We start from the raw sequence: 10,353 nt of genomic DNA, 5'->3' as shown, positions 1-10,353 counted from the left end.
TATGTTAAGTAATGCCAAAAGAAAACGGGAAAAAAGGGATGCCAACTGTAGAAGTAAGTCTTATTAAATGCCTTTGAAAAATCTGTAAATTCACTTTCATGCTTAAAGGTCTGATATGAGAGAGACTTATTAAAAAAATCAATAGAAATATCAACATACATACTTTTTCTCAGGGCATCTTAGGCCATTTTAAAAGTACACATTCCTCAAGCTGTGAAACACAAGGAGATTGAAAACATTCTAAAAATGGCTGAACTGCCAAGGGTTGTTGCAATCAGTGGCACAAAGTCCTGCTGGATGCCAGTCACTACTGACACACCCCGGGGGTCTGTACTGGGGTCCATTTTCATCAATAACACGGGTGACGGGACAGAGAACACTCTCAGCGGGCCATTCAGAGGGACCTCGGCAGGCTGGAGAAATGGGCATACAGGAATCTCATAAAGTTCAGCAAAGGAAAGTGCAAAGTCCTACACCTGGGGAGGAATAACCCCATGCACCAGTACAGGCTGGGGGGCTGACCAGCTGCAAAGCAGCCTTGCAGGGAACGATACCAAGCTGACCGTGAGCCACCGATGTACCCTTGCGGGAAAGAAGCCCAGCAGCCTCCTGGTCTGCATTAGGAAGAGCATTGCCAGCAAGTTGAGGGAGGTGATTCTTCCCCTCTGCTCAGCCCTGGTGAGACACAGCTCAAGGGCAGGGTCCAGTTTTGGGCTCCCCAGTTCGATACAGACATGGGCATACAAGAGCGAGTCCAGTGAAGGGCCACAAAGATGATTATGTGACTGGAGTATCTGACAGTCAAGGAGAGGCTAAGAGATCTGGGGTTGTCTAGCCTGGAGAAGAGAAGGCTCAGGGGTGACCTTACCAATGTGTGTAACTGCCTGATAGGGCATAGAAAGAGCCAGACTCTTCTCAGCTGCATCCAGTGACCGGACAAGAGGCAATGGGCATAAATGGAAATATAGGAAACTCCATCTAAACATAGGAATGGACCTTCGTAGTGCGAGGGAGATCAAAACACTAGAACAGGTTGCCCAGAGATCTTCTGGAGTCTCCATCTTTGGAGATGCGCAAAACCCCAGCTTGTCACATTCCTGAGCAACCTGCTCTAGCTAACCCTCCTCTGAGCAGGGGGGCTGGACTAGATGATCTCCAGGAGTCCCTCCAACCTCAATCATTCTGAGATTCTATGAAAAGGACAGTGTCTTTTGTAGCCCAGGCGTTGCAACAACTGAGTCACAAAGCAAACTATAAAATGTAAATGGCATATATTTTCTCCTTAAGTTATTGCATACAATGTTAGTTTTGCTGCCTGCGTTTTGCCGATCTCATTTTTTCAAATCTTGACTCCATTTCTTCCAGGACCTTTGGCGTGTATCGCACAACTAATTTAACCTTTCCTTGAGCTGCCTTCAGCAGTTCCACTGCTTTTTCATGGTGTTCACCTTCGACACTCTGCAAAGCATAAACCATTAAGTACAATATTAGTAAAAAGACACGCTGAAAACAGATTTTTTTCATTCTTTGTACAACTTCTGTATAATCAAATGTTGAAGTATTCTAGTTTGAAGACTGCACAAGGACAACGTCACCCAAGTTCAGGATTTATTCTTCAGCAAATCAGTAAGAGGTGATGATAAATATACTAATTAGTATTAACAAAAGAGTAGTGCAAAACTTTCGGTTAGGTGTATGCTGAACAATTACATTCTGTATTTACATACAGTAAGTGGAATAAGGGTAACATTAGGCAATTATGAAATTACACTTAAAAATCAACAACTTCAGGAGGACACTTATTTAAAATTCAAGATTGTTTATCTTCTTTCAGCATGCGTTTTAAATTTAGTAGTCATCCTCAATTTGCCTAATAAGTTGCCACAGACAACTGCAAGATAGCTGCCTTCTTGATGTTACCCTGTGTTACGACAAGGCAAAACAGTGCATACTGGGCACCTGCAACAGAGCAGCTAACATGCAGTGTGTTGCTTATCTTAGTGCGCCACATGTCTCTCAGTAAATGCAAGGTGTTCAAGTTAATTTCCTCTAAACTGATTAAGAACAGCCTAACCCAACTCAGTAAGAACAGAATAAAAATACTTTCCTAGAACAACTCTTGGAATTTATTAGGGTTATATTAGATTCATCTAATTACAAATTTTAAGCAACAATTCTCAACAACTGCATCCAAATATACATTCCTGGACAGCATACATTTTATCAGCAAAACTTATTTCTCCCAAACTTATTAAACACAATGATGGGACTACCCCAAGCCTACCTCCCACTGGTGCTATTAGAAGCTAGAAGGCAGGTGATGTACCTGTTGATTGGAGGGTTTCCCCGTTACTATAAAGTTACTTACAGAAAGAAAGACAACAGTTAAAAAAACCCAAGTTATTTCTCTTCTATCAGAATTAGACAACACATACATTTGAATGTTTTCATTTTTGTTATTCAAGTGGATGTGTAGGCTGTTCTGTTTAAAACTGGTGATAAAAGCTTTGTAAAGTTCTATGTTTAATTGTATCAAAACACCTAAAATTCTGGAGTACACTCAAAATCTCCCAGCTGAAAAAAAAAAACCAACCTTGTTTTAAGGCACATTCACTGCAGCTTTGGCAGTGGCAATTTTTTTTGAGTATTAAATTAGAAATTACAAGAAAATGCCTGTCATATGTATTAAGATGACAGGATTCCATCTGTAAACATCAGAAGAAGATTCTTCTTCTGAGACCACATTAGCATTCTCAACAGTATTTTATGCACTCTCTCACTGTATTCTTACAATGGCTACATATATTTATACACGTGCATGCACACACATGCAGTCATCGTTAGCTGTACCAACTGTCTGATGATCAGGTTCAGTTTGGGGTGGAGTTGTGGTTTTGTTTTCTTTAAGAGGGTCTGTGGGTGAGGAAGGCCTCACCTGAAGACAGTTCTACACCTGTCCCTCAATGCTTCAAAATAACAGGAAGGCTAGGCCAAGGACAGTTGCATCACTATGGCCATATTTCTCTTACATCTCCTGAAAAGGACAGTTGGACTCCCTGGAGCCCAGGAGCCAAGTATGTCAGAGATCTGTGCTAGCAGGGACTTCCCAGAGTACCAACACCCAGTAAGTCTCTATTCCTTTCATCTATCAAAAAAACCCACTCGTGTTAAAGAGCACACGATTTCGTCCGACCCTCAGTCTTAAAAATAAAATTGGGTTTCCAGATGTAATTATGAGAACATTAGTTTTAAGCTAGCATACAGCTTCTCTGTAAATAAAAGCAAGAGTTTGAGAGATATTTACATGCATTTGACTAGCAGCTGCCTTAAGTCAAAGCCTGTCCATAGCCTCCTCTTTCCAGTCACCCTGTTTTGCTTTTTGTATTGTAATTCTTCAGAAGAGCATACTTACTAAAAATAAATACCTACAACAGCACTTTAGAGATATACCCCTTAAAATATGCTAGAAAGCCTCTGTTTTTGAAGCTCAGTATACTTAAGTGGAAGGAAAAAAAAACCCACATAACTGAAGATAACACCATCTTGTAGTTCCACCTTATTACAGCTTTCATTATGCAGTAGCATTTTTATTGGGAAAATGAGAATCTGATCAGTCTAACACAACATAGATAATTTACTACTTACCTTAGAAGGTGCAGAAAACTATATTAATTAAAATCTGCGTCATGAAACTTGGATGGTAGAGGAAGCCATAATGGCAGTTTAATACTACTTCACAAAGCAATACTTCGACTAGATTTATACAATCCCTTAGAATCTGAAATACTGACATAAATAGCACAGTTCCCAGTTGAGACAGATAACCAAAGCATAATCCTAGAACTCTCAATGCACACAACTCTACAGAAACCTAAGCAAGTTGTTCTTGCAAGGACAAAAAGAAGCTATTTTGCAAGATTAAAAGACGACATCGAGCTTGTGCCATGTATATTCTCTGTATGCCCCCAAGTGGAAACAAGTAGTTACTGCTACATAAAGTGAAAACCAATTCCTACCACTCCGTTTACAGAAAGCAGCTGGTCTCCACGTTTCAGGCCTCCATGTCTATCAGCTATACCGCCAGGGATAATTCTGGAGATATAGATCGGAGAATTTTGTTCTTTGCCTCCCATAATGTTGAATCCAAGGCCTTCTTCGGTTTTGGGTAGTTCAACCACTCTGGGATGGGAATGACCTTCACTGGCAGCAAATGCAGCTACAGTGGCCTGTAAGAAACAAGATTTTCCTATTTATAAGAAATTAAATATAGACCCCTTAGCTAGACACAGTGAGCAGGCTGAAAAAGTATTTTTATCTTGAAGTACTTAAATATTAAGACAAATGAGATTAATTCCCTAGACACCAACACTAGCATGAAAAATTTAGAACTCCGAGAATAAAATTAAAATGGAAGAAACTTAAAAATAACAAGTCGTCTGTTATACCTTTTAATAACCCATTAAGCTTATCCATTTTATCAGACATCTAGATAATACCCTTCTGAATTTTAAATAACCTTCTTCTGCTTCTGAAGTAACAAACTACTGTATTTTACACAAGTTACAGTTTGGCTTTTACCTTCGCTGTTGCATTAGCTCTAACTTCTGGGCTACTGCTGATATCCACAGTTTCGTATACGTGTTCATACACCTTTAGAGACAAAACAGTTTAAGTATGTGGAAAACAGGTATTTTCCTGCTTAGATAATACAACAAAATATCAGGTACAACTTAAAAATGTGTAAATTAAAAAGTACACACCTCTAATAAGAAATTACTCCCTGATTCACTACAAGGTGTCAAGTGACAATCTAACAGACTATGAAGAAACAACTCTCTCAGAATCTTTATCGTTCAGTTAATCCATGCATATCTAGGTCTCAACCTAAATCTTCCCTCCTTCCACAGCATTCAGACCCCACCATTAACTTAGAAGTGCTTATGGCTAGTCTTACACACCTGACTGGAGACACGGATGACTACCTTCTCTTGTTTGATTCAAGCTAGAACTCTTCAATAAGGATGCATGCAAAATCACTTAAGCACAGCTCTTCAAAACTCTCCCAACAACCCAGCACTCCCCCCAAAACCCCGTATTTTCCTTCAACTGATGCAACTGACTATCTTAAGAAAAAACGGTATCAAAACCACAAAGGCAGTAAGAATACTAATGCTAAGAAGACGCTTACACTGAGAGCTAACCCACATCCTCACATCTGCCTGCCAATCACTTGGACTTGCTAAGCAATAAACACATTGTCCTCGATAGGATGAAAACATTAAGATGACACCCATGTTTACAAACAGATCTTTTAAATCATTCCAGGTGTTATCATCAGTGGTAGCACCAACAGCAATAGCAGGGCATATTCAATCACTTAAAAATCTCCAAAAGAGTATCTGGAATGAAGATGAGATTGTGCAAGGCTCTACCTCGAAGTGACGCGCAAGGTAACGTGGATTTGTCTTAAAAGAAACAGAGACAATTCCTACTTTGTCCATTCTTACATTCCAAGAGGATAACAGCCTGCTAGCCGCCAGTGAGGCAGACTCTCAAAATAACCTCTAAAAAGTGATTTGCTCCTGAGCCATTATTTAATACACCTATACTATCCCAAATTATCTTCTTTTGAACTTCTGAAAATAAGTCTTGTTCTGTTAAGCTCTGCAAGTCAAATTCAGCTTTTAGAAAGAACAAAATCAGATTATTGCACTGAACACAAAAAGGAAAAAGCGTAACATACTGTATTTTAACTCAAGGTAACTGCTTAGACCAAGTCAACTTACCTCCCTTACAGCATTACAGAATTCACTTTGAAGGACCCTTTGCAACGCCTGTAGCTTTTGTGGTGGCACTTCTCCACTTCTCTGTAATTTTTCCAGCAACTCAATTGCTCTGCAGATGTCTACAGAAAAATAAAGCACTATTAATGAGGAATGCCTGAGGAAATTCAAGGGGGTTTTTTTGTTTCCTTTTTTTTTTTGTTTTAAATTAAGTTAGTGGAGCAGCCTGTGTGTGTGTGTGCACTTGTATATACCTTAAAACTATGCATTAGTTTTATTTCTCCCATAAAACTATATATCTACAAAATGTCACAATAAAACACCGTATTTTCCCACTATTTTTAAGTCAACCACAGCAATCCAACCCTGCAACATATCTGGAGGTATCACTGCCATACGTATATTTCAAAGACAAACTGATTTTTCCTTGAAGTTTAAATCAGGCTGAAATATTTCATTGATGTATACGCTATCAACATTTCCTATGCATAACTTCATAATTTATCTACTGCATGAATAGCATTTTGTTAAAACCAGCTAGAGTATTGTCAAATATGCTAACATTCCTTTTATATTCAAAAAATTAGTTCAACAAGAGTACACTCGTTTTTTTTAACAGGGCTGAGAACTATCTGGCCTATTTTTTTTCCAAAGTGCTCAGAAAAACAACCAAACTCCTTTTGATATTCTCAGTTGACAGAAAATATCTCTGTAGTCTAGAATCCTCAACCCCAAACCTCTTTGTCCCAGTTCCTAGAAATTTGTTCCTAAGAAATCGCGTTGTCCGTATTCTCATAAATGCAGATGCTGCTTTGTGAAACTGAACTCCCTGTGAAGGATTTGATTCCAGACCAGTACAACTCAAGATGGGCATCAAACATGACATCAAACGCTATGTGACACGCTCCTGGCGAGAGCTCTACAAGAGTAGAATACATTAATATCCTGCACTTGGGATTTCCAAAGTGTTACATTAGTGATGATTCTGAATCACGCAAGTCCTTGAACAGAAGTAGAACAGCCTCTCAGAAAAGCAGACAGGATTACTTTCATTATCACAAAGGCAAAGCAGCAGTGATTAATCTACTATACAAATAAGGCACAGATTATTTTAGAAAAGGATGAAGTCCAGGACACTGCTATATCCAAAACACATTACTTCCTTTTTTCAGTAATTAACCTTTAGTCAATTATTTTTCATGTGAAGGCACCATGTCAGCACAGGAGACATGCAAGAACCACAAACTTCTCCTAAATGCCAAGTGTAAGAAGAGAGACTGTATGTAACAGGATGAAGAACGACTGGGGTGTATGTTCTGAAATTAAGGTGAAGTGCACTGGCCAGAGACAACCCACAGTTATGTTCTGCCCACTTTCGTAAATTATCAGTCAGATAGCTCTGACCGACTACTACACTGAGATCAGGTGGTGCACTCAATTGAACAAGGTACGACTTAACCTCACAGACTGGCCATCCACCAGCAGTTTAAGCTGTGTCTGTATCACGGTCTGGAAACAAACCTTTCATGGAAGAACATCCAAGTATTACTACTACAGCCACAAGACACAAATTATTTCAGATGAGAGTTAAGGTTTCTACGTGCCATGAGAACTCGGCATTTTTTGGCAAGCATTTTCAAGCTTTACAAGCTTCAGGCATCTAAAGCAAAGAAATATCAAAACCTAAACTTTAGCTATTACTAATCCCAAGTCTACAGAGAACTCATTTCACACAGGCATGCATATTTGCTATTTGTACAACAATTACAAAATGAAAAAAAAATGCTTCTAAAGCTTTTAATTTCCTAACACACATTTTGTATTTTATTTAACATACAAAATATTTGATGAAATTGAAGAGATTCTAGATGTGATTGTTTTTTAATCTTTCAGTCTCTTCATAATGCAAAAATCACAAATATTCTTAGTAATCTTTGTGTTCAGCAACAGCAGTACAAATTATCTTAATTTCATGAAGTCTTGCACTGAACAGCTTGAAGCAGAATGATCAACAAATAGCAATAGCAGCACTTCCAACCCTGCAACACTCCATATATTCATGAAAAAAGTCTAGTAAGTATGTAAATTACAATACAGCTACCGTTTAAATACTTGCAGATGTTTGCAGACAAATGACTATTTCATGCACACAAAGAGTACAGTTCCACGCAGCAGTTCTTGAGCCTGTGGTCCATGAACCTTGTTAAGCTGTAAGGTGCATGAACTTGTTATCTAACAGTTTGATTAGGATACCGCAAGAAATTTTAAAGGGTGACAGCAACCTACTGATCCAAAGAATAGCTGCAGAAATCAAGACTCCAGAACTCCATTTTCTAATTTCTCCTCTTTTTTGACCTCCGTGTTTCATCAATAAACTAGATATATTTCCTACCTAGACCTCCCAAGAGCCGAAATGTTTAACTACATAGCATTTCATAAGGCAAAATTGGCTAGTTTGGGAAGCAGCTGTGTCTTTCATAAAGCGTAGATTAAGAGCACAGAATCAGCTTGTCAAAAAGTGACTGGGATACACTGAACTGGATTCCTTTTAGATGAAACTAAAGCAGAAGATGCACTTTAATAAAAAGAGGGCTTTTAGATCAAAGGACCAAGCTGCTGCTGTAAACTAAAAACCCAAAGCAGAAAAACACAGCATGAAAGTTGGGTCCTCAGCACCCTGCAGATCTCCTATTATCACACTGCACCTCTTGCTCAGGTAGACACAGGCAATGCGGACACTTTTTCCCCAACAGTTGTTTTGGTTTGCCCTGTTGACAGGACCCCATTGTATCAGTCTGAAAGTGAAATGAGCGTAACTTTCTCATACTGAACTGCATTAGGCACTATTAGTCAAAAGCTAAGATTCAAATCTCTCCCAGCAACGCTGCTCTGGAAAGGAACTAGTTTGGCTGGGAACAGGTGGCAAAACACACCTTCTTACAACTGTGCCTGGAGAAGGAAAGATTGTGGACTGCTCTGGTGATGTAGTTTGTTTCCTCCTCAACTACTGCTCGGGGTATGGTCAGCTGAAAGCTGTCTTCCTTGCAGTATTAACACTGTAGTTGGGCCAACTGTTCAGAACCAGAGACTGAAATGAACACTACATAATTGTTTCCGTGATGGATTTCAACAAGGAACGATATAGAAATAACTCCAGAGGTAGGTGATTAAAAAAACATAAGCCCCATTGTAAAATGGAATCCAGACATAATTACAAATTTTATCTTCTTTTAACCTTTTCGTCCTTTTTGAATCAGTTGCCTGTTATTCACAAATCATTTTTTGTGATCACGGGATACTAGATTGAAGTTTGGAAAAAAGATACATTTAAACTAAAAGAATGTGGGGAAAAAAAGCCAGCAAGATGCCACCACTCCAAGCATATGTGTGAACAAAACACAGAAAGAAGAAAAAGGCAGCGTCCTCATAGATACTCCTGATTAACCACCTCCGCTGCTTATGTTCAAATAGTCTGGATTCCTAAGGTGTATGTGGAGCTATCACACATCACCACCAAACCATAAGAATATCTTTGAAAGGTTAAATGTTTTTTCATCCCTGCACTCCAGTGAATTTGGGAGGTGGTGTTTGCAATACAGCTTAGAAGAGAGAACAGACGGGAAGAATTTTCAATTGCCCTGATGGTAAGCATATGGTAACCATTTTATATCAGCTAATTTTCTACACTATTCTCTCTTTTCTTATGCTGTATGCCAACAACATTAGTGATGTTCACTTTCAAGCCGATAATGATTCATCATCAGGTTATCTGCAGTCAACCCCATACAATTAACAGAGGTTATTTATTTCTGTAAATAAGCTCTTGCTTTTGTAGGTCCCTTATACTGTGCTTCCTTTTTCTTCTTTTCCTAAAAAGACCAATATGCCAGAAGACTAAATAGCTCCTTTGTTCCACTGATCCCTAAGTAACTCTGCAGATTTGTTTGTTTTCATGGACAGAGCATAGTGGCAGGGTAATGAGGTGGAGGAAGATGCTGCCTGAGGTTTAACTCAGCAGACCTACCAAGGGCAACTAATCCACTGCCAAAGCAGCTGCCCTAATTAACAAGCTTTGGAGTAGGGAGGGTAGATGAGCTGCGGAGTGGGAAGCAAAGTTCTTACATAAGTCACTATTTACAGGCCTCCTCTCACACATTACACGTGCTTCACTTGTGGAATGGAAAGGAGGGTTAGGCAAATAGAAAAACTGAATTCTGTGGTAGGTAACACGTGATAGTAGCAAACACGATAAAGTGGGTATATACAGCGTGTTATACATCTACAAAAAAGCATCTAGCACTGTGAGCAAAGTGGTGGTCCCAATGGGAATGGCAGTGGGAAAACAGACAGTTCACCCAATAACCTACATTCCACTTAATTGCTTTCCTTTTCAAGAATAGGATTTCTCATTCTCAGTATTCTTTTCCCACTTAAATTCCATTTTCCCATCCCCATTTTTCTAAATACACACTAATAAACCCATCATATATACTGTTATACAGGCATGTGTTCACTGAGCTACCGTGGAGCTTGCACAGTTCTGAAGAACCACCCTGAAGGAAGTTTATTA

General features: G+C 39.1%; 1 protein-coding gene across 1 annotated transcript; it reads right to left on the bottom strand.

The window, feature by feature from the left end:
- Window positions 1-1,008: 1,008 nt before the first annotated feature.
- On the bottom strand, window positions 1,009-5,905 carry LOC104071177 (protein lin-7 homolog C; the record flags this gene model as incomplete). Its single annotated transcript, XM_009582780.1, has 4 exons — window positions 1,009-1,458; window positions 4,017-4,226; window positions 4,579-4,650; window positions 5,787-5,905. Coding segments are annotated over 4 exons (557 nt in total), but the record flags the coding sequence as incomplete, so codon positions are not given.
- Window positions 5,906-10,353: the final 4,448 nt, after the last annotated feature.

The sequence above is a fragment of the Fulmarus glacialis genome, unplaced genomic scaffold (assembly GCF_000690835.1).
Source record: "Fulmarus glacialis isolate BGI_N327 unplaced genomic scaffold, ASM69083v1 scaffold11578, whole genome shotgun sequence".
Classification (NCBI taxonomy): domain Eukaryota; kingdom Metazoa; phylum Chordata; class Aves; order Procellariiformes; family Procellariidae; genus Fulmarus; species Fulmarus glacialis.
Note: the sequence above shows the minus strand (reverse complement) of the source record. Positions and strands in the feature narration are given on the sequence as shown.